The following is a 25,719-nucleotide window of genomic DNA, read 5'->3' as shown; positions in this document are numbered from 1 at the left end:
CTGGGACGTTTTTTGCACCGGACTCCTGTGAGATGAAGGACAAGAAGAAAAAAAAGAAATATTGAATGCTTTTTGTTTGTTTGTTTGTTTGTTTGTTTTTTTGGTGGGGACCACAGCGCGTGGATGTGAGCCGATGTTGAGCGGATGCTTCATGAGTGGAATTTATTCCTGAGTGGGGTTTTTTTTCTCTGTCAAAGGGGCGGCGGATCGTGTTGATTTTGTTTTTGCTTTCAGCCCCGGCAGGATACAACCGCTCGCCGATGAATTGATGTGGGGATACACGCTACCTCGGCTGCATAGATGGCAAACACGAGTGAGTTCGGGGGGAGCAGCCCGTCCTTACAGAACTATGCGTCCGCGGCCTCTGCGGTCAAGCTGGCCTCCCTGGGTCTGATCACGGGCGTCAGCCTGCTGGGCAACGCGTCGCTGTCGCTGCTGCTGCTGAAGGACAGCTCGCTGCACAAGGCTCCCTACTATTTCCTCCTGGACCTGTGCCTGGCGGACGTGGTCCGCTCCGCCGTCTGTTTCCCCTTCGTGATGGCGTCGATCGGCGGCGGCTCCGCCTGGCCGTACAGCGCGCTCAGCTGCAAGATCGTCGCCTTCATGTCGGTGCTCTTCTGCTTCCACGTCGCCTTCCTGCTCTTCTGCGTCAGCGTCACCCGGTACATGGCGATCGCCCACCACAGGTTTTACTACAAGCGGATGAACCTGTGTACGTGCGTGGCGGTGATCTGCATGGTGTGGACCCTCTCCGTGGCCATGGCGTTCCCTCCGGTCTTCGACGTGGGCACCTACAAATTCATCCGTGAGGAGGAGCAGTGCATCTTCGAGCACCGCTACGTGAAGGCGAACGACACCCTGGGCTTCATGTTGATGCTGGCCGTCATCGTGGGGACGACCCATGTGGTTTACATCAAGATGCTGTGCTTCGTGTACGACCACCGCAAGATGAAGCCGGCTCAGCTGGTGCCTGCCATCAGCCAGAACTGGACCTTCCACGGCCCCGGAGCCACCGGGCAGGCCGCCGCCAACTGGATCGCCGGCTTCGGCCGCGGACCCACCCCGCCGACGCTGGTGGGCATCCGGCAAGCGTCGCACCTCGGCAACAGGAGGCTGCTGGTGCTGGACGAGTTTAAGATGGAGAAGCGGATCGGGAAGATGTACTACATGATCACACTGACCTTCCTCATCCTGTGGGCTCCTTACATAAGCGCCTGCTACCTGAGAATATTTGTGCGCGGGGCTCCGGTCCCGCAGCTCTACCTGACCGCCGCGGTGTGGATGAGCTTCGCCCAGGCGGGCGCGAACCCCATCATCAGCTTCCTGTTCAACAAGGAGCTCCGGATGCGCCTCAGAGCCTGTTTCCCCTGCTGCCTGGGGACACAGACCCCCATGGAGCCATACTGTGTCATCTGAACCCGCAGCAGCCCCAGAATATATACTGCCAAAGACACATTACATCTTGATCCAGAATGTAGGCCTACATAGACTGGTCCCCACACAGCAGGCAGGGATGTTGAGGAGGGTGAACCCACTTCAGTGCAATTTACACACATCTTTATTTGTGACGAGGGAGAAGAGTTTACCCACTATTCTAATTTAAAAACCTGAATCTGACGTGAAGTCATAGAGTCAGGGCAGTTAAAGAGTCATATTAAGGGATAGAAGCATAATGTGATGCTTTTATAGACATACAGTGTCCCCAACTGGGCATCCTGGTTTTGATTTACACCTCTGCATGCCTACTGTAGGTGACATTCTTTCCAAATGTAGGGTATAGCTTCTATGATGGTCCTGTGTCATAATATGTCCTACCTTTGGAGACATTTCTCATGCCCTATACATCAACCTTATTTGGTCCACTACATATATTGTCCATGAATGTCACTTGGGCTATTAGTTTGTACATTTTGAAATTACACCCACTTGAGGTGGTTTTGCCTTTTTTTTGCAGAACCGAAGCCTGAAACACAGCAGAACTATTTTATCAGCTGATTAGAGATCAGTGTCCCTAGCATCCGTGACACACTTGGTTTCTAATCGTTTGGATAACGCAAATGAGACCCAGATCTCAGTATATTTTTAATGAGGACAAATGTCACATTTGTAAATACTGTAAAGCCCCCCCCCCCTTTCTTTCTGATTTTTTTTTAACCAGATATGTTGTGTATTTCATAATCTCTTAGGATTCCATGTGTCGAAAAAAGGTGTTAAAACTCACTTTAAAAGGTATTTTGCAAAGTCCTCTTCTTCTTCATGGGCCAGTTGTGTTGAGCAGTGGGTGGATTCACATTCCCTGCAGGATATACAGATATCATTCTTTTTTCTAACAACATGGACACTGGAAATGAAATTATTTGGTTCTTTGGAAAGGATCTTTGCATTGTTTGTATTTCTTAGCAAATAAATAAGAAATGGATGATAAGTTGTTTGGACTCTGATCTGTTTTTAACATGATGCCTTTTCTTGACCTGGCTCTGCTCTTGAATGCATCTCAGGTTATATCTTTAAATGAAACCCCCACCCACTGATGTGTATTTTGTGTCGTTTACCTTTTGTTAGCATGCTCAAATGTTTAAAGATAAAGTGAGAGTTGCACCCAATATTTAATCAAATTGGCTGCGAAATCAACACAGACATTGATGTCTTAGTGTTTCTATTGTGGACGTCTCCATGTCAGGGCCATAGCTACACCAATGTCATGCCCTTGGTATTTATTCTGGGACTTTTGAGGTTTTAAAGGGGCACTCCAGCAATTTAGCATTACACTTCCGTAAAGTCGGGGGACTCACAAGAGACAGATTAAAAGAAGAATGGTCAAAACTGAAGCAGCAGAGGCCGAGATATGTTGATTCCAACGGGCCAGTTTCCCATAAAGCAGCTGGATAGCGTCTAAATGCCCACTTCTTTCAAACCCCATACAGTTTGTAATGGCCAAGCCCAAGCCAAGACAGCCCCGATGACACCTTTCAGACTGAACATATTAAAATTCTTGTGTGGAGAAGGCTTTGAAACTGCATTTAGACCTGCAAGTTAGGAAGTAAAATATAAATGAGCATTTAACGGCATAACAAATTGCTTGTACCTGCTTGGTTAAAAGGTGAGGTGTGGTGAAGTGTGATGTTCATTGTTTTAAACAGAGCGCTTATTAAACAGTTAATTAGATTTGTTTCAATAGGCTGTTTTTCGTGGGCACCTGCTTTTTAATCAAACTCCCTCAAACCCTGACCCCCTCCTCCCTCCTTTAGGCCAGCAGCAGGCTATTGATTCAGCTAATTGCCGTCTCATTCATTGACGTCAGCCTCTATTACACCAAAACCGCAGCTTTTAAAGGTTGAGCAGTTCTCCCGGTACAAACTTTAATCACTGAGATTTAGTGAGGTGTTTCTGAGCTCCGGCCCCTCCGTCACACAACCACCGAGCTCCTCAACCTACCGCCTGCCCTCGGCGCATCCGTAACCATTAGCATCGCGACATGCCTGCTTGCTCCTGACAGCTGGCTGTGCTCTGCTACCTGCGTGCTGAGGTTTCATGGTGTAATTGCTGTGGCTCCTCACCTGCACACGGTCTCGTGCAATGCAAATGCATGTTGGGTATTTTTGGTACGCCGTGTTGCCTGCGGGGCACGCAGGCTCCGTTGTGATGCCGGGGAAATGGGACTCTCTTTGCTTGGCTTTGCACTGCTGGATCTTTTATTGGCCTCTGCAGTCGTTCTAACTACCAAGCAACTACGATGACCTCTGGCCTCCTCACTGGGTTTTTCCAAAATACAATTTGGGTAGCTGGAAATGTAGCTTTTGTGTCATCTGGGTCGGGTATCCAAACATTCGGAGCTGTTTATTAACTTTACTTTCTAAGAAATGATCAAATTTGAAAGAGTATCCTGTCGATTTAGCACTGCACTCCTCTAACGTAAAAAAAAAAGGGGGATCAGAACCAGAGATCTTTTTTATTCCATGCATATTCTCAACATAAACAAAAACAACATAAATACAGTCTCAGCTGAAGGTCCACATGCTCGCTTGTTTCTGGAGCTTTCAGCTGCATCACACAGTCCTCATCAGTGGATTGAGTTTGCTCAATTGCTGCAGAACTGTAGACGCCCAGTTTACTGACTTCATCGATGGTCAAAATAGCCGAATACTCTTCTGATTGATTGATCGACTTATTGTTTCAGCTCTTATTGGGTGACATATTCTTACAGTCACAAGTTTTTTAAGGCTCCAGATGTTTCTTGGTTCATTTTGATAGCCGTATTTCCTATTTTGCATGTTGTTACACTGCTACAGTAAAGTAGAACAAATTCTGCCTGAAGTTATTGAGATGTTAGCAGCATCTGATCCCGCTGACTTTGTATTCCTTTATGTACTCTAGTTGTCAGACTTCCATTATCCGGGGCATTGCCTAATCACGGATCACTCCTCTGAGGATTTTAGGCTGTTTGAATGCTCTCATGTCTACATGTCCATTTCTAAAGTGTAAGACTGATGCGAGTCGTCAGTTTACACATTGAGCAAATCTAATTATAGCTTTCAGCCCTGAACAAATGCTGTGAATCATAGTCTGACGGTGATTAATTTCAAAGCAGTCTCAGTGCTTCCTGCTGCCGAGGTGAATGTGAGAAAAGGCCCGTCTCCCCTCGCCTTTTAGCCCCAATTAAAATGTTCTCGCAGTTTTTATTGTTGCGCTTTGTGGGTTGGGAAAGCAATTAAGCATGAAAAGATGCCGCCATGTGTGCATTTTGGTTATGAGTGGACGCTGAAACTGTAACTTGCGCGTCTCACTCAGCATGTCATTTTATTACAAGTGGAATGATGTGTGTTTCTCCTCGTGTCTCCCCAGAGGGCAGCTGGAAGCTCACCAGCAAACTCAACGGCTGCAGACTGCTGCAGGCAGACACACAGTACAGTACAACCCAGTGTAACAATGAAGTCAAGATTATTCTCATTGCCAAATACAAATATAGAAGAAGGCTTGTTTCCATGTGTATTTCGATTGCACTCAAAAACCCAATAATATATAAATAACAATACTGAATAAAACCAAACTAATCAGAGGAGTTATTCACTCTGAGCCACATTAAAATCGTATCGTTTTTTTTGCTCTTTGGTTTATCAGTTGCTGTGAGGTGTCTGTATGTTCCACAATGCTAAATGATCTTTTTTCAAATGTAATGACTGAAACAGACAAAGCAAATGTAAATGTAGAATATAGTTAATTCTTCAATGAGCAGAGGTAAAGGAACATTCAAGGTCGTAAAGTGGCAAACCCGTGCATTGTATTGCATGTTTACTGCAGAAACTACAGTATATGGTGCAGTCTTGTAATATTTGCCACACATCAGTGACAGCAGGGAGCAGTCATCTTTCCCCACCTGGTATCGTGGTAAATATTTTATTGGCTCTAAACATCCAAGGGGGCCAAGACCAGCGATTGGATTTTCCTTTAAATATATAGTTTAATTTAACCTGAACCGAAAATGATGATGCCTTATTAAATATATATCTTTATTCAAAATAAATTAAAAAAAACAAAACAAAGTGGAAACAGGCTTTTTAAAGGCAGATAGTTACGGTGCAGGTAGCAAAACAGTGTAATGGTAGGTGCTGGTCCTCAGAGGTAGTAGTCCGGATACTTGTATGATGAGAGGCATTTGGATGTCCCCTCCTCTATGGTGATACACGACAGGTTGGGCAGGCAGGGGCAAGTGTGGTGGAGTCTTTTCCCAAAGAAAGGAACCTGGAAGCAGAGGGGACGATTCATTTCATTTTCATCAGGCACGATGGACGCAGTGGAAGGTTTGTTTTTCTGGCCTCTAGTGTGCATTTTAAAGGGGAGGGCCACCACCATGACACCTTCTGTGTGTGCAGGCGAGTCAATGATGTGTGACACTTTGCAGGTGAGATGAGAGCACCTCTGCAGACCAATCTCACCTTGTGGCTCATAGGGTGACAGTCCTCTCCTTCCTGCCCCATGGGCGTGCACATGCGCAGGCTGCGGATCCACAAACTCACCGCACAACACATCCCTCCTCCACACTGAGAGTCCTTCTCACAGGCCTACACACACACACACACACACACACACACACAACACAACACACAAGTTTAGATGCTGTGATTTTATTAAGCGTATTAATGACTTCTGCGGACCAAAAGGCTGACTGGTTTTATGGACATGTGGTAACTTTCGACCAACATTTAAATCTTAATGTACCAACAATTTACAGCTAATGTTTAATGCTGTACTCCAGTTAATGTAGTGAATTCCTTATCAGGTTTCTCATTATTAACTTTATCATTTTCTGTTACTATCAGCTTTGTATTATGAGACCATTTCAGTTTCAGGTTTGACCATGTTCCAAGTTCACTGGTGTAACTGGTGCTATGTCCAATCAAAGGATAGACGTAATCGATAATTATATAATGCACGCATGCATGTGATGTTATGTAATTAAACACAAGTGTGTGATAATTATCAGATTAACAGGAAAAAAAACGGTGTTACCTTGACAGTATATTATGCTAATGGAAGTGTTATTACACCATTAGTCGTCTCATACCTCAATGAAACCCTTCAGGACGGGCGGTGATTTATTGTTTGGAGTGTCTGGAGGGGAGGCTGAGTGACAGCTCTCACTTTGGATGAGAGGAAGGGAACACGAATGAAGAGGAACGGAAGTGATTCCATGTGACAGACGCGGATGAAAATCACTTTCTGTTTCATGGCTGTACGCTCCTCTCTCAATCCACATCAGCAGCACAGTGTGAGAGGGTTGTTGTGACAGCGGCGGGTGTTTCATTAGCAGGTTGTGGCCATGAGTTATTACGTTCATGGAATTATGTAAATCCTGACTCAGATAGGGCAATCGTTCAAAGAATAAGTTTGCGGCGTCCCTGGTGGGTTGCTATAAACTGATATATATTTATAGATAAACTTATAGATGCGCTGCATTTGTCATTTTACATTCTAACAGCCCTTCATGCTTTTAGAATCCGTGAAGGTGCCTAATTACAGACTATGTGTGGCATCTCTGACAATTATTTTATTTCACAGAAAAAATATATAGATTTTTGGCAAGTCTCCTAAAAATATACATATCTCGACACAATACTGTATAAAGATTCATTTTCAGTACAGGATTTTTTTTTGCTTAGCTGAACGATTAAAGTAAAACAGTAAAATTTAAATTCTTTACATAATAATTTGAAAGAATAATAAATAGTTCTAAACTGGGGGAAAAAATTGGGAGGAATGTTACAAGGCTTTGGTCTAAGCATGAATAAGACATGACATAAGCACACATACTGTAAAAGTCTTTTTCCTGCAGCGTCGTTTTATATACGTATTCTGTATGTACTTCTCCTTTACTGTAATATTCTCATTTCTTTCTGTTTCTTTCATGTTGAAGATTTGACTTTTGTACCAATGTATCCTCCATTTGAAGTGTTAAAAATGACTGCATTCTTGGTATAACTAATGCAAAATTGTTGCCATTCAGACCGAGGAAAACATTAAACAGTGCACGTCAAGCAACAAGAAATCAAGCAAGCACTGGTTCTGCATGTTACCATCACACCGAGAGCTGTCCACTGCCCCCCTGAGGTACCGACTCGTTTGCTCCCACTTACCCCTGTGATGACTGCTGAAGATCCGTGGGACACCCACAACAGGGAGAAGAGCAGCAGGAAGAAGGACCTCATGATGAAGAGTCTTTGTGCTCCCGCGCCCTCCGGGATGAAAGGTAAGGATGCCGAGGCTGTCGGACCTTGCTGCATTTGCATGTGTCAGACCGCAGAGACAAGTGGCCTCCAAACTCGTGTGTTGAGGGGCTGGCAGAGGTTTATAAACCCAGCCCGCCATTCAGAAACTCTGTGACTCACTCACACCAGCATCGCATCACTGGGGGGCTACAAAGAGAGAGAGAAAAAAGACCAGGGTAAACCTTAATGTTAACAATGCCCCTGCCTGTCATTTTTTTCTGACAATGCTCTTTTCCTTTACGATGAAGTCACATTTTCATACCAAACCAAAGCTTATATCACACTTAGATGTGCTAAAGATGCTCTAAATCAGCGCAGACATATTCATTGTGGCATCCTGCTACATTCCTAGAGTCTTTTTTTCCCCTCCTCAGCTTTTCAGACACCAAGGCCACAGTTTTTAATTTATCCTTTCAAACCCACTCATAACGGCGTTCGCAGTGAAAGCACTTGGCTTTCATCGCATGAGGCCACTGTACTTATGAAAATAAATATACTCAAGTGATACAGTCCACTTATTATCTCAAACTGTGATTTCTGATTGTTCTTACAACAACGGTCACTCGTTGTAGTGAGTTTCATTATGGTGTATAATGTAGATTCCAAGTCGTTTCAACTTGACATACGCACCCTGGCCTAACCCTTCAGTGTGGTTGAATGCATGCTTGATGGTCTAGTGCCATTCATTAAAGTCCAATTACAATAAATCTCAGGATGAGCACTCTAGTGTCCTGACTCCAAAATAGTGGTGCTGACACAATGAATCAATTAATTGCCAGAAAATTACACATCAACGGTTTGGTAATCAATTTCTCTTTTAGGTAATCTACCCAGGAAAAGTTCCAAATCTGACACGGAGAAACATTTCAAAGAAATAGGGATGGGCCGAGGGAGCAACCTGTGGAGCCAGAAAGTAGTGCCGTCGCCTGAAGTCAATGTGTTTGGGAACATTGGCACCTCATGTGTTGCAGACTGACATGGCCTATCAACACTTCTGAGCTAAATCCATCTTCATCACAGCTTGGCAGAGTGACACTGACAACTGATTCACACAGGAAGACAAGAATCCAGCGTGCGACAGTGACCCATGAATGCCCCGTTTCGTCTCAACTGTTAGGTGGAACAATGGAAAGTTGGGGCACATTTAAGAGCAGCAGCAAGTTGGTCACATCTGTGCGTAGCATAGTCAGTAATAGCAGCTTCACATTGTTCGGTTTTGACAGGATTTACTGGTAAACTGACTGCTTCCTAAAGATCTAAGAGACCTACTAGGTTTATATTCTTCAAGAACAGACGTAAAGTGAGACAAGAGATTGTTACAAAAGTCCACTTCACTGGAGATGAAGACATGAATGATTTTCTCTAAATCTTGTCTGGACCTCTAATTCCTACTGTTTGTTGGAGATGATAAAATGCTTCCTTAGGAAGCTCAGATTTAAGTCTATTGAAACGCCAAGATTTCTAACTTGGGTTTTCGTCTTTACAGTTCTGGAATCAAGCTGAGAAATAACTTAGCGTGTCCTTCTTGTTGACTCGACTTCAGGATTGTCTTTATTTAACTGAAGGACATTTCACTGCATCCAGCTATTTATTTGCATTAAGCACAAAAGAACCACACCATTCGCCGCAAGAGCTAAGTACATCTGGGTGTTGTCTTGCATGATTTGGCTCAGAGGACACAGGTTGAATAATAGAGGCCCAAGAGTCAAACCCTTCACATGTCATGCTGATCGAACTCTGAATTATCATCACCAGCTGCAACAATATAGCCTCTGCCTTTGAGATATAATCTGAACCCACTTTTCTTGTCTATCAACTAGAATCCAGACAATGTGCTGTGGTGGCTGTAAAGGTAAATAGAACAGCATATATACCCTCTATTACTTATCATCAAGGTAATGTAATAGTCAATAGTATTTTAGTGAGTGACGTAAACCACGACCTCCAGTATTATCACCATTGCTGCCACAGTGCCAAAATCTTTAATGACTTGGCATGCGTAATCTAAATCTGGTCAAAAGACTGCACGCCAAATGACTTGACAATCCCTGGACCATTTTCTGTCTTAGAGGAGCTTTGCACTCAGTTGTTTCACATGCTGTTCTGAAGTGAAGAGCACGGTTAAAGCCTACAAACAACAGAGTAAACACAGAACAGCAGCCAAGCGGCCTTAAAACAGAGAGACTGTTTGAACAAAATGGATCCATCTGGTTTGAAGTGAAGCTGCATCAGTAAAATCAATGTTGGTTCACTGCCTCAAGTGATTGCTAGTTTGAAACTCCATGGCAACACGGAGGTTTTTCAACTTTTTCCTGTCATGATGTGTTTAAATTCTTGTGTTTGCCACATTCAAACAACTTGAGCCTTAAAGTTTATTTCCACAGTGAGTCATAGAATGATGCCACTGCCTCTGCCTTGTCTTTCGCAGCTGATAATACCGAGTCACAGCTTAAGCAATGAGAGACAAAGAGTGGGACAGCGCTTTGTGGTGTTTTGTAATCTTTAGGCAGGGTGGGGATGGAGGAGGTGCGGGGGTTGAGAGACACGAAGAAAGCATCAAGACGGGAGTTCTTGGCACCCTGACAGACAGGATTGACATCCTCGGCTACTCAACGTGCCAACAGCGATTACTGGCTCCCCGGACCCCCCCCCCCCCCCGGACAGCATGTTGTTTTCACACTAATGGTTATGATCTTATGAAGGCAGACGTAGTGCTCACATCCTCGACAAAAGACATTTCCCTGGGACCCGGCAGAGTCCAGGAGGATGAACCATGTAGTTTCCCGCTGGAAATGCAGAGACATGTTGGGTTTCGCAGACTGCAGTCACTCACTCATCCTCTGATTCTGTCCTTCTCTGCCTTCTCCAATCTCATTTGCTCGGCATCCATAAACATGTGAGAGGAACACATGCCACGAGATTATGGGGTTGTGGCAAACATCAGATTTCTTTCTGCCAGGGCATGTCATCTGAGGATCAGCCCCCTTCGGATGACATAATGTCCCTGCATCGTGCTCCCAGCGGGCCTCCTCACGTATTTTGTGCCACACATCATGCCAGCATCCCTCGCTTGCACATAATCTGCTGGGGGGTTTTTTTTTTCCCTCTCTCTATCTATTACATGACCCTCTTGTACAAGGTCTCATCTTGGCTGAATCCCGGGCCCCCACCTGCTGGGACAATGCCAGAGAAGAGATTAGGGAGGAGTATGGATGAGCGTGTTGTCTATGCCTCTTTTTTAGTGTATAAACCCTGTATGATAACATATAAAGGCAATTACATGCAAAAAGGAAAAAAAAAAACACACCCCAAGAGCTTATAAAGTAATCCACAGTGACGACTCATGAATGAAAAATTCCTCTTCTTTCAGAGGTTGCACCGACCGTCATGCCTCTTCAGATTCACACAATCTTTGCAGAAAATTAACATTCTATCAAAGCACCTCAGAGGGTGCCTCGCCTTGCCCACCACTTATTACTCTTTCATACAGTAGCACACTGGCAGAGCATGAATGTTGTCCTTGGCTGTTGAAATAACAGCTGAGGACTGCATGTACAAAAACCGAAGGACACGAGTACAGCTGCAAATCATGTGTCATTCTGAGCCGCTCATTCAAGGTGGCGAAGTTCAACACTGACGCCGGTTTGCAAGACATTTTGCACCCGGCAGGTGTGCTAAACCAAAAGCAGCATTTAAAAAAAAAAAAAAACGGTTTCATCTAATTTATCTCTCATCCTCTCTGATAACTTTAGATGCATAAGGGTTGTTCCCACACATGGAGGAGCAGGGTCGCAACATTATAGACAAAAGGGGTTTCTGCTGGATCTCATTGCCTCTTGTTGACGTGAGCATGATTTCAGTCCCATTGAGATGTATTCATGACATCCACAAACGGAATACATTTTACATGGAGTACAACACGTGTCATTTGGTCTCCATCATATTTACTAAAAAAACCCACTGCAGTCTTCCATCACCGCACAAGGTCATAGCTAATCCATCCATGGAGATGTCCTTGCTTTCGTGCCTTCATCCACAAAGGCTTCCTCACGCAGCCTTCATCTATTCTATGTGACAGTCGAAAAGTAATTTCCATTCTCTCTGTCAGAATAGCCCACACTTTTGCATCATCTACAAATCCCATCACAACTTGACATAAAAAGAGACTTTTGTATGCCGTAATGGGAGCTGTTGGGGTTCTCACAGAGCAGCTTAGAAATCATCCCATCATGTTTAGACATTATGCTAATTTGCTGGAGGTCAAGATTAGCTTGGTCCAAACAGTGAGAGCTGAATCAGAGCTGGAGTACAAAGGGCACAACAACATTTCACAGGTAGAGTTATCTAAGAAATGTTATTTCAAACAAAAATGAGCAAGAGAAAGGTAGCAACAGCTCTGATGGCCTCAAACAATGAGGGTCCTGCTCTGAAATGTGCGACTTAAAGTTTGAGTTGACCAACTATGTGTAAACCCATCACTGAGTTTGGTCCTTCTGAAGTTTTTAGTAACTACTAGCTGGCTTCACACCAGTGATTTACTAAATCCTGTTGCAACATCACCATTAAAGAAATGTCTTAAGCTTGCTTCGTGCTTTCCGCATCTGCGTGTCCAAGTGTCCGAGTGTCCGCGAGGGTCCATGTGACGTAAACTGAGCGACGAGTACTGCTGATGCTTCCCCTTGTCGATGCTTCTCACCTCTTTCACCAGTGCATGTATTCCCCGTCCTTGGCCCTATGCGGTCTCATCATGCGGTCGCAAATTATATTTTCTCTTTTTGCCTAATTCTTCTTGTTCAGCCAAAACCAGACCGCCAGACCGACCCTCAAATGCAGTCCACAGCTGTGCGCAGACGCGGAGCGCGGAAAGTATTACTGATTATTACTGAATTTAGTAATGTGTAAAGTGTTTGCTAGTGTTGAGTGTTCCACCTATGTTGTGTCCGAGTCATGCCCTCACCCCCCTTTTCTTTTTGTTTTCTGAGTGATACTTCAAACTCAGTTGAAAAGTTCAAACTAAGTTCAGCTTTAAGGACAGGAAGTACGTTAAACCTGCCTATTCTCCGAAAAGGGAACAGACGTCCTGTGACAGGACAGCCTGTTCTCATACATTCTGCTAAACCGACGTCTAGGTGGCGTGAAGACCAGTTTAGGTTTATGCATGTGCCTGACACCCTACAAAGTGTGAAATCACACTCTTGCAAAGCAGGGAAGATGAGGTATTCGCAAAATGTGGTTTATGGTCATATGGTGTTGTTATGTTTCTCAGAAAATAAACGTTTTGAACCCCTGACCCCTTGGAGGGGGGTAAAGGGTACAAAAAGGGAAGACAGAGGAGGTCGAGGGCGCGTGTGCGACTTTGACTGACTGCTTAGGTTTTTGCCTTGGTTGTTCGTGAGACTTTGTTACCAAATTGTTATATTTTCTTCCTTTTTGAACATTTTTGTATCCATTTATTCTTTTTGTTAAAACTCCAATAAAATTGGGTTGTACTTTGTACACTCTGAACAAAGTCCTGTGTTGCTCCTCTCTGAGATCATCTAGGTAGCCCCCCCTCAGGTAAGAAGACTCCTCTCCTTGAGATATGCTGACAGTAGATAATTTGGCTTTGATTGATGAATTCTAAGGAAGCTGCTATGTATATATTATGATGTTTAACATGGAAGGACATGTTAAATAGGTTCAACTCAGTTGTCTGATGTTTTGCTGCTGCTTTGGATTGTTTGGAGATTACTGTTAAAGTTTCTAAATAGTTGGGACACAGGGAGGGATTTCCTAAATTTATCTCTAAATTGTGTATTAGGGATTTGGGCATTTGAGGCGGCCCAGTGTGAAACCAGGCGAGTGTCTGCCACCCTTCCGTGTGGACCTCCCTCAGTATTGATCTTTTCCTTCAGGGTCTTACTGGGGTACCACCAATCTTCAAACACCTATCACACACAGATATTCCTGCTAATATCCGGTCGTTGGCACATAGTCAACTATATAGGCCTCATTGTTATGATATTCCGGGAACGTAACCAGGCTCCCTCAGCAGGCTAAGACGGTCTTGCGTATAGATTTTGGGAGTCCGTTGGAAAACCTAAAGATTAGGTCGTAGGACAGCCGTCACTCAATGTGATATCCGCGTTGGGTGGGGGTATCGGTTGTAACACCTAAGAACCTCTTCACTAGGAAACATCTGTAGCGCCGACTAATTAAAAGTAATCAACTATGTAAAGTCAAAGTCACTGTAGCATCACAAAATCACTGAGCTTTTTACTGAGAATTAGCTAGTTTTAGGGGGGCAACATATTAAACTTGACCGCCAATCCTGTGTAAATTTAGGTTTGTCTTTGTTTTATTTTTGTATTCATACATCGCATGATGCTAGTTTCTCTGTCTAAAAGGATGTAGTGTGCAGCATCAGCAACGTTGAAATTTGAACGTATTGACGTGCATTTATGCAATATCTTCATATCTCAATGGCTTTTCGTTCATTTCCGTGATTGGTGATAGTTTGATCATCGCGCAAACCCATACAGTGATACTGATACAGCAAATCACAGGCACATTATATTGCAGCTTCAACAAGATGATGATCATGTGTCGGCAGCGTTGTGCTGATTCCCACTGACAGATCCCACCGTCTCATAACCATCTCACGACAAAGCAGTTAGATGCATGACACACATAAGATTATGTGTTTGCCTTGCACACATGATGGCTTATATTAAAAATGTAAGTGTAACATAAAGGGCACTAAATAGCCCACACATGTCTTTATCAGCAGTTAGCCCTGTCCCAGCAGCGTCAGTTTGAAACTGATGAGCTTTTGGTCTTCCTGTGTGGAATTTGTATCGTTCGTGTCTCTTTACACTCCAAAGACATACTGGCAGAATAAAGACTTTCTTATAGAAACATGACTGGTTTCACCTTAGGGCTTTGCTTTATTTCTTTGAGTCTTCAGGACTCTATGCTCTATGTGAAAAGTGTGTGTGAGGTAGAATCGTGTATGTCGTACGGTGATGTATGGCGTGTAAACGTGAATACTGTGTATGTAATCCGTGTATGTAATCTGTATATGAATATGACAATATGATGATGAAATACTGCAGTGTACATATTTTGCAATATGATATTTTAGGGACATTGAATATATATATATATACGAAAGCCTGAGGCAACGTATGCATTTAAATCGGCAGACATATTACATATATCTCTACTCACATCCATATCCACCTATCTATTTACATATTTGAGTGTCTACATATAATAGAGAAGCTGTTGAGAGTACAAAGAAAGATTTGCAGCTATTCACTGTGCATAAAGCATGTGCTATTCAAAATTCAATGTGAGTAGGGTCTGCAATTATCTTCTGTCTGTCTGTCTGTTTTTTTTTTTTTTATGCAGAGAGAAAGTGGAGTGAATGGTGCTGCTACGTTCCAGTGAGGTTCATAGCTGTCTGGGTGAGTCAGCTGATTTGGCTCTTCAGCAACAGACAGAAATTGCCAAACCAAACACACCTTTGTGTCGGTTTGATATGTGTATTTACTTTTAAAGGCCTATGCTGAACTTTAGGGAGATTGGCCACCTTACCCAGTGTGTTCTGTTGCATGTGAAAAGACTTCTATAGCATGCAGATTCTGTATCTCTGAAAACAAAATGTCGTTCATAATTGAGCTCACTAATGATGAAGACTTTGTTAGCGATGTACACAAGTAAACAAGGCAGGCAGCTTTAGATGTCTCATTAAGTTAAAAAGGACAGCCAGTTAAAGATACAGACATATGCTACAGACGCTCATTATTTCACAACAGCTACTTGACATGCTGTATTTTAAGGTCTTGCACGCCACCGGAGACGCTGAGGTGATTTCGGCGCCATCACATGTTGTGCGAGGTCGACAAACGGGCCAAGCTCTCAAAAAGTTGAAGTAGCTTCTAAAAAACACAACTTCAGAAAGGTTTATATGGCAGAAATGCATCAGAGGATATTACAACTTTCATATTCTGGTTTTGATCTCAGCTCTGACAACTCTCAGATCGGTCCTGACAACAATGCAGGATTCATAAATCATCATTACAGTAGGTGAAAACACTGGTCAGAGCCGGACCACGACATGATTTGTAAAGGATCCTGCAGAGCTACAACATGTGGGTTGATTGATATTCGATGGAGGGGATGACTGTGAAAACCACGCATTTCAGTGAGCCTGGGCTCTGTTTGCGTAGATAACAAATGCGGCATTATGCATAGTTCAGTGAAGGTGCGCCACACAAACTCAAAATCATTTCAAGGAATCAAATTGATACAGGATAGGAATAAGAAAAACGCAAATCAGTTCAAAAGAGCAGTCAATGTCTGTCGAGCTTCATATTTGATTAAAGTATTGTTGCTGACTCATACTCTAGCCAGTTAAGAAAACAATCTGACCACAAGGTGAGAGCTGTCCTGGAGCTTTTAGTCGTATCCCTTTATCTTCACCAGCAGAGTTTTCCCAGTTCAGGAATGTTCTTTGAAGCTTTCAAGCCAACATGGACGAGAAGAAATTATAGTGCTAAAAATTAGAAATCTGAACATCTGCAATTCCTTGACAAGTCTGCTCAAGACGAGCATATCATATGATCGAAAGCTCCAGAACGGCTACTAAACAGACCTTTTGGGGTGTTAGCATTCCTCATTTTACGCGAATGAGTTCTTAAACTTTCGTAATGGAAGGGAGAACTCAGATGAACCATTAATGCTTCCTCCAAGAGGGAGATCTCCTAAAGAAGAATTGCCATGAATAAATACCACAACATAACAGCATATAGTGCAAGTTGCAGGTTTCTGAACTTCATTATGTTGGGCACACGGGTGGCTGAGCTCTATATGCGGGAAGATCTGGATGATGTCACAGCTGACCCGTGTATCACTAATGAAGACTAATTGTGCCCAGGGGCTTCATGACCTTATTCAGTAACCAACGAGCATATACATGTGGTATTCCCTGTACCAGCGGAAACAGGACTGCAGTTTCCACATGCTGCAAGTCTGCAAGCTTATGGAAGACGCATAAGAAATGTTACAATCACGCAAGACCACTGCAACCTTGAACATCCAGACATGTTTCTCTTTATCATTGAAGCCACAGAGAAATGATTTTGCATGTCCTACATCTTCTCCCAAGAAGTTTCAAGGCTCATCTCGATCTGGACTGATGGAATGATCTAACATCAGCTTTGACTCCAGCAAAGACACAAGTTTTTGCTTCAAAAAAAACTAAAACTTCAACTAACACCCAGCAGAGTCTCTGAGGCACAAACTAACACAAAAACAACTTGTATATCATCAGAGGGAAGTTTGCTGGAGCTGCAGAATGAGTGTGGGGAGAGCAGGAGTAGGAGTGCAGACATGGGTCAGTCAGTTCCTTCCGAAGATTTTTCTTGTCCAGACAGGATATCAAGATACAGATCTCACGTTAATGCCAGGTGTACATGTGTAAACACTCCTAAGGCTATTTGACAATACGACGATGTATCATCTAACATAGCTGACATAATTCGGTACATGATTTTAATCCGGTATTATAGATAATTTACTTGAGTACCACTAGCATACTGTAAAAATACTCCATTACAAGTTAAAGTCCTGCATTGAAAATGTTACCCAAGTATTATCAGGAAAATGCCCTTTAAGTATCAAAAGTTATTGTGTTCAATGCAGAAGAATGGCCCATGTGAGTGTGTGTAGTATACTTAATATGACATACTGATATGTGTGTACTAATATACAGTATATCATCAGATTATTGTTACTCATGCATTAATGTTGAAGCAGCATTTTGCTCTTGTAGTTGGTTGAGGTGGAGCTAATTTCTAACTGTTTCATATCGAGCTGCAACTAATCTTTGTCTCCGTTATGGATTCATCTGCTGGTTATTTTCTAGACCAGTCCATTTATCGCTTGGCTTGTAAAATGTAAGAAAATAGTAAGAAGTGTCCATCGCAATTACCCAGAGCTGAGAGCGACACCTTCACAGAGTCTTGTTTTGTCCGACCAACAATCCAAACCTCAAAATGATTCAGTTTACCGTGATTTAAGACGAGGAAGAAGGAAAAGCTGATCATCACATTTGGGAAGCTGAAACCATGAAATGTTTTACATTTTTGCATGAAAAAATCACACAATCACAAACAATGAATCAGTTATACTGTTGGGTAGCTACTATAGCTGTCAGATTAATGCAGTGGAGTAAAAAGTACAACATTTCCCTCTGAAATGCAGTGGAGCAGAAGTAGAAGTGTCATGAACAGGGGACACTGTGATTATACTGTATGGTATGTGCCTTAGAAAAGATGTCATTTTAATACAATTAAAGAGCTTTTGATCATCAAATACATGTTCATGTATTTCTTCGCCTCTCTGAGCCTTGGCCCCCATCCTCAGCTTGCTCACTCAAGACAACTGCCCCAGGGTAAGAGAGAAACAGCACGAGCCCTGCATGACAACGAGCTCCCCTCATTAAAGACCTGGCAAACCCCCTCCCTGATGTACAGGAGGTGTCCTGTATAGGAAGCGGAAGATTCCTCCTCCTCCTCCTCAGCCCTCCAGAGGGTCAGGGTCTCTGATGGAAAGCATGAAAGCTGTGACCGGGTGATGAAATGTGTGTTTCTTCTTCTCTATCTGGGAGCCTTGATTGATCTCGTAATGGGATCAGACCCCCGCTACAAAATGTTTTTTTTGTTTTTAATCAATCCTCAAACACATTTGTTTGAGGAGGGATAAAACCATGATGCACGGCGATATCCTGAGATGTTGCGCTGCATGTCAAACAACCTCAACGAGTAAACACACGGCGTCCGTGGGGAGGATTGGCAGCAGCAGTTACTCACATAGATATGCAGACCGGTCCGTAGACGGCTTCGCGTGGCATTAATGAGCGCTGTTATTTACGTGCAGAACGGCAGCAGCTCGGCCTGGCTTCTTAATTACAAAGGAAGCACCACACTTGACTGTGCAGTCATTTGAGAAGGGAACGAAACAACGCAGCAGCACGAAAGGAAAACTGTTGTGTTTGACAACGAGGGACTCTTCTGAGATCAGCTAGCTCAAAAAAAAAAGAAAAAAAGTAGGAATTAGGAATTTACTCATTTATCAAAGTTAAAAGGAGAGTGAATATCGTGCTTTCATCGAGGGGACAGAAGCATGCTCATGTCACGTGTGCTGGTTGTGTAGGCTGACATGTTGGTCCTTTTAATAGGCCTTCACTCTTATAGCACACTTATTTGTGTATTGCTTCACTTATTTGGCTGATTAGACCTCTTTTCAGGACAGCATACAGTCTGAGTAACTTTAGCTCAACTTAAGTTTGAACTCTTTTTTTAGGGTTCTGATTAGGAGTGCACCCGTACATATTAATAATACATTATTCAGCTATGCATAGATAATCTGAACAGGCACGAAATACATCAAATCTTTTGGAGCAAAACAACAATTTAGCCTATAGGCTAAAAACTGTTCAATACTCAGACATTCAGTGTCGCTCATCCTCAATAACTTTCACCAGATTAGTTGCGCAGTGCAGAACAAAGCGTGGCTGATGTCCCGCAGGTGTTATTTTTAGCTCATGATCAGATGCTGAAGCCTGACACTGTGCGCGACTTGACCGAAGGAAACTGAGGAGCTGAAGTTAGGCACCGTCTCAAATGTGCATGACAACAGGCCAAGAGAGCTTTTCAAAGTTTCTAAATGGCTTTCTCTTTTTTTTGTAAAGAAATTTCAAACATCTCCTTTCTCTCATACAAACTATGCAATATGACCCTGTGAGCTTTTGCGGCCCATTTTTTTTATCAATGGCTTTCTCGTCACCAGGGCCCCTGCTGGCCACAGCGGCAGCGCTGATAGACGTTTCACACCAACTTAACATTCATCGAATGTCCACAACCTCCAGTTCATAAAGAAAATCATGCAATACGGCAAAAAGCAATTCTGACTTGTGTTTTTCCACTAACGTCCCTCTCTATTAAAGAGTTACAGTTTTTTTTTAGACTCAGTTTTACTTTTGTTATTTATTATGAAGGTGGGATTTTAAACATCGATAGTATACTGTGTTGTTGGTAACTAAAGTATAAATGGCAGTAGAAAATAATGTGAATACAGATGTGAGTACAGATGTCTTTGTGGCATAAACAGACACAGCTACAGGTAGGTCGCTTTGAGTTCTGATGAAGCTATCCGTGAGAGAAGTCACTCAGCTTTTTGCGTCTCTGTGAATGAAACATAGGAGGGGTGAGTGTGCCGCCGGCTCTGTTTCAGACACAGTGTGACTTCTGCAGCCCAGCAGGGCAGCCTAATGTCGCTGTCACTGCGTCTGGACTTGTAAGCTGCTCAAAGTGCACTCTTTCTCTCCGAGATAAATCATGTACTATTACCATGTTGTGAGTGAATTTTGCCTGCATTCGCGTGTCACGCCGTGTTATTATGTAAGCCGACATTATAGTTGTAGTGAGTGTTTATCAAAATGAAATTATCCAAAATTTATCAATTCCAAGTCGTTGTTTTTTTATCTATAACATGCAGATTTGTAACTTCTGAATACAAACTCTCAATCATAGAAATAGAAAAGTGTAATAACTAAACAATTTATTCACAATATGACGTACCGTTGCAGGCAGATGCAGCATTTCAGGGTCTTACGGGAGCTTACACATGTTGAAAGACATAATGGAAAGACTTTGACTGGTGTATTGAGAAAATGTAGCTTAATTGCATTAAAATCTACCAGCATACGCTCCAATTACTGTACCTATCCTTTACTGGGTCACAGTGGGCTGGAGCCAATCTCAACTGACATTGGGCGAGAGGCGGGGCACACCCCCGACAGGTTGCCAGTTTATCGCAGGGCTGACACACAGTGACAAACAACCATTCACACTGATTCCTTCGGGCGATTTAGAGTCATCAGTTAATCAAACCTGCATGTCTTTGTATAACAATAAAGCTTGTAACATACAATGAACCAAGCCATGAATGATATATTTCAGTGTTTTGCTCAGTCAAAAGGAAAATGTCTGCATGTCTGACACGATTTGAACCATCATAGAATACATCATTTTATTCAATCCATCACAAAAAGTAAAAGAAAAACTTGCAATAATTCCCAGCTGCCCATTCAAACACATTTCCCTTTATTCCCCTAATATTTTTAGAAAGACAATTTCCGCCCTGTACAAGGGCATCACATATATTATGCAAGATGCTGTGGAATAGTACATTGCCTTTCACCTTTTATCTTCGCAGCCAGTTTGATTATCCTTTCATTTTATTCTATTTCCAGGAGATCCGATACTTCACTTTCTGCTCATTTGGGACGAGAGCGTCTTATGAAAGAAATGTTTTTGTCAAGCAGAACATTCTCATCAACAGAGCCTTATTGCATGCCTTACGTGGACGGGCCCTTACACGCGCAAGGTCGACTACGGACTTGTTATTCTTTATTGCTCAAGATGGTCAAGCTGAAATACAGTATAAAGTTTAGTGTAGCATAGCCAGACCTACCCCCACACTGCGCGGAAAGGTCCGGCTCAACCCATCGTCGTTCTGGGATAGGGGAAAGAAAACACTCTGGCTTGTTTGTACTTCTTTAAACCAATCACAATCGTCTCGGGCGGCGCTAAGCCCAGGATGCAGCGACGGTAACCCGGTAACAACAGGCTGCATCCGATGAGTCAGACTATGTGCAGCGTAACGGCGAAGACTTCACCATCTATTCACCATGAAGACACAATGTTCAACATGTGAATATGTAAGTCTGCACATCACAGCTCATTTGTAATTGGCGTTGGGCGTCAGCATGAAAATGAGGGACGTTGAGGATGAAGCCTGGATGTTCCTCAGGCCAACACTCCTAGTTTTCACATTTAACAAACATACAGTACGTTCATAATTAAAAGTACCAGCGCAGTATCCCTGGGAATTACGTCCACATTATACACTTGCTTTCACCAAAGTGCCGGTCGGATGGTCCACTGTGTGTCTGTAATGAGGACTTCACGCAGGAGACTGGAGTTCACCTCCTGTCGCCGACCTGCAGTTTATCTTTGTGTTTTTCATGTTTATATTTCCCTAACCTTGCCATACACAGATAACGTCCCTCATTATTATCCGGGGTTTCGCAGAATCGTCAAAAATCACCTCGGACAACAAGCTTGAAAGCCAAGTAGTGGTCTTAATGACCGTCACTTACTGACGTCCTAAGATGAGACGTATGAATTTGGCGTGAAACCTGAGAGAGAAGCACCCGGGAGCTCCATACTCCTTTAGCCCCCTGAGAGGTGGTGGTGATGGAGGTTGTGGCCAAATCCCTGCTGGGGGCCTTCTGGGCACCTACACCCCACCCCTTCTCCACCATGCCCCCCCCCCCCCCCCCCCCCCCCAGCTGCTCAGACTACAGGGTTGTGTCTGTCCAAACAAAGGTCAGAGTTATTACATTTTGTGTCAAAACATATATTTAAAAGTTTTCACTAATCTGTGTAAATCTAATTGAATTTCAGCTGACTGGTCAGTCTACTTTTTAGCTGTATTGAGCCGGGCTTAGTCAGGTTTTGTGTTTGATATTAAATGAGGCTTATATTTGGGAAGGAAGTCGTCCACCCAATATACAGTACACAATGTCTGTTGCTAACTGTTAGGCTGTCAGCCCAGGAATACAAAGCCATTTTACATTAATTATGTTTTTTATTTTGAAATGTCCAGTGGCCGCTGCGCACAGGATGGACTGCGACAGCAGCACAAGGGGGATCAAAGATGCTCTGCACTGATGCACTGTCCCTGTTTGTCGCCCTCACAGTGACACGTACAGCTTTGTGTGTAACACTGATGCAAAAGCTCAAAGATAGCTAAGCGTGTATGTGCCTGCAGGGGAACAGCTGACTGCTTTGTCCCGATTCTCTGACAGAAGCGGCAGTCTGCACGGCAGATGTGCCAGCCTGACAATAAGGAATATGAATTCAGACAGAAGAAGTTATTTTATTTTTATTTTTTTATTTTTTATTTTTTTTTTACGAGAGGGAAGTTGTGACAGTTATTTATATTTTTGTGTCTGAGCTTAAAGGTTGAATTGCATTTCATGCTTTTGGGCTTAAAATGGGATGAATCAGAATAGCACTATATCTTTCCTGACAGACGTCCCCGGATCTGAGGAGGAAGGACATCACACACGCACACACGCGGCTCGCTGCTGCTAAGGTGATGCGACACTTGGAAACATTTCAAACCAAAGCCTTCACTCTGCTTAATACATGAAAAAACAGTAAACAGTTTCTTTTTTCCCCGGCAATGCTAAATATAAACAGCTCTGCCTTGTAATGTTAAAACCTTAGTGTCATTCATGGAAAGTAGTGCTAAATGAACAGGATTTTAATACACTTTTAACACATTTTGTTACACACTTGAGGCCATGTTAGTGTCATTGCAAACCTCTCAGTTTTATGTATTAGCTATAGTTATGGATATTGCTATTATATCAAGCCAGCCCAATGTTTATTATATCAACAAAAAAGTTAGGACAATTCAGGGTTCACAATTATTCACATCACATTCATGGCTTTTAATGCAAAGAGGAAGTTACATTAAAGGAAAAAGGTTGATATTCAATAATCAATTCATCAATGAATCAAAAATCAATTCAATATTGTCAGAAAATACGAAGGAAAGAGCAAAACTTTTATTGCATGAGGAAACGAAAGTCACACAAAATGAAAGTGTCATTGGGGAAATTAGTTTTTAAAAAATTTGAAATGAAATGAGTAAAAATGTGTGTAAATGAAAACTTTGAAAATAAGAGCGTAGAAAAAGCATTTCATAATTTGTTTCATAGTTTGTAATAATGTATGATTTTATTTATTTTATTACATTTTTAAAATCATTTTTACAATTTATTGTTTAATTGATATATTTTACTCTCATGTACACATTTATTTTGTAATGTCTTATTCACTTATTTAATATTGGACGCTATACATTCGTTGAAGATGTAAATCTTTGAAAAACGGTCACAAATATATATATTTTTCTTTTTTTTTAAAGGTTAAGGCATTTCCTAAAACCGCTGGGCACTTCAAAAGTTACTCAAACAGGAATAACTAGTGCGTTTGTTGGAGACATTTGTTGTTTTCAGCTGCAGATTTGTTGCTCCAGTTGAGGTTACAGCAGCAGGACGGTGTGTGTGGGAATAGCTCAAAATAAACTACAGTGTGTGTGTGTGTGTGTGTTCGTGGTAATGAAGGAACGTGTCACCCAGTGCAACAGTGTGTGTTTGACTGATGTGTTTTTAATAGTTTTTGGACAACAATGGAGCTCTATGGCACAGAGGAATGAGATATATCAGGCTTTGCATACGCACACAATACTTGTTGTGGGAGCAATCCATCGTCTGATTTAATCTTTTCATGGGATTTATGGACAATAATAATACAGAATATCACCAGATTTATCCTTTAAAAACAGTGCATGTACATACATAAAGTATGTGTGTGTATAAATAAGGTGTTCTTGACTCCTCTCCAGTCCCATTGGCTCTGCTCACACGGAGGAAGCCCAGTGATTAAAGACCCAGCCTGCCGTTTACTCCTCCCAGATCTCTGCATTTCACCTGCCGCAGGCCAAGGCTATCACCTCTAATACACTTCCCCCTCTCCAGATGATAAGCCGACTTCCTGCCTTCTTTGTCAATGTCAGTTTAATGGCCCCCATCCCATTTATCAGACTCCCTTCCTCCCACATAGGACTCCTCCGAGTACAGTGTCCTCCCCCAGCTTCTCCCTGCCTGCCTTCGCTCGCACCCAGCGTCTCCTTAAAAAAGACCCCGCTGTGTTTATTCATGTTCGGCAGGAGGAAAGTGCTCTTCAAGCACTTCTTTCATGTTTCAGGGGGTAAGTGCTCTGTTTCAAGACGCACTGGCGGTTACGTCTCAGCGCTTGAGTCACCTCTTCAGAGCTGGAAGCCAAGGACAGCCGAGCACACTCACCTGAAGGTTCCTGGTTCTCATTCGGCCAACAAAAGCACTTACGAGGCAAATTAAAACACGCTTGGCTCGGATAAGCAAGAACAACATTATTTGTTAATTATACTCTGATCAATGCATGCCCTCCTCTTTGCGCCTCTGTTGGATTATTGCATTTTGTGTGACCCTTCTATCAGATCGGCATCAGTCAATAAATTGGATTAGACCCAAGGTGAATTCACATGTTTCTTACAAGCTCTGCTTCTAATCAGGTGCTTAATTGAGCTTGCTTCCGTTGAATTATAGGACACGACAAGGCTTCCATTTAATTAACCCAGCCCGGCTGTTGATAAAGTAACGCAGTTCGATAGTGGTGAACTGTAGACGGGACGCTCACTGTCATTTTTATATGCTGCTAAGGGGATTTGTTTGTACTATTTGAGGCCTATTTAGTCTTAAAGTCAGTATATGTGGAAAAAACATTGCCCTTACGAGACACAGAAATTCCTAACCTTAATGAATAAGAAGTTGCTGGTATCAATACCTAAGAGAGGCTTTTAGGCAAGAAAATATATAGGCTACACCCAAACATACAATGCAAATGTGATGCCTGTGGCCGACATCCCACCAGATCACATGGCAGCAAAGATGCGACTCCAGCACATTGTTCAGCTAAATTGCCAGAGTGCTCCTCTAAAAATAGGGCACACAGCTGAGAGCTCAGGGGGATGTGGCACACGGTGGGGGGATGTGGTGGTGGTGGTAGTGGTGGTGGTGAGGGGGGGCTTTCACAGAAAAGCAGGAGAAAAGAGAGATTCTTCCAAAGCTCCAGCAGAGGGATGATGTAAACAGTAGGCTACACAGAGAAACAAATTTTCTAAATGTGGGGAGGGGGGCATAAAACTGTCAACAAAGCTGCTCTAAAAACCCTTACTTGCCCTTCATATAGGCTGAAGTTAAAAGGATGGAGGCGTCCCACTGAGCTGGCTG

General features: G+C 42.9%; 2 protein-coding genes across 2 annotated transcripts; one reads left to right on the top strand and one right to left on the bottom strand.

The window, feature by feature from the left end:
* The first annotated feature begins 300 nt into the window (after nt 1-300).
* On the top strand, nt 301-1,416 carry gpr27 (G protein-coupled receptor 27). The gene has a single exon (XM_070903033.1). It carries the CDS (start codon nt 301-303, stop codon nt 1,414-1,416), a length of 1,116 nt encoding a protein of 371 aa, XP_070759134.1.
* Nucleotides 1,417-5,613: 4,197 nt separating this feature from the next.
* prok2 (prokineticin 2) lies at nt 5,614-7,703 on the bottom strand. The gene is made up of 3 exons (XM_070903384.1): nt 7,632-7,703; nt 5,934-6,059; nt 5,614-5,739 (listed from the first exon to the last, which is right to left on the bottom strand). The coding sequence occupies exons 1-3, from the start codon at nt 7,701-7,703 to the stop codon at nt 5,614-5,616; spliced, it is 324 nt and encodes a 107-aa protein (XP_070759485.1).
* Between the last annotated feature and the right edge of the window lie 18,016 nt (nt 7,704-25,719).

Source organism: Enoplosus armatus, chromosome 3, assembly GCF_043641665.1.
Source record: "Enoplosus armatus isolate fEnoArm2 chromosome 3, fEnoArm2.hap1, whole genome shotgun sequence".
Classification (NCBI taxonomy): domain Eukaryota; kingdom Metazoa; phylum Chordata; class Actinopteri; order Centrarchiformes; family Enoplosidae; genus Enoplosus; species Enoplosus armatus.
This window is presented reverse-complemented; position numbering and strand designations above follow the sequence as displayed.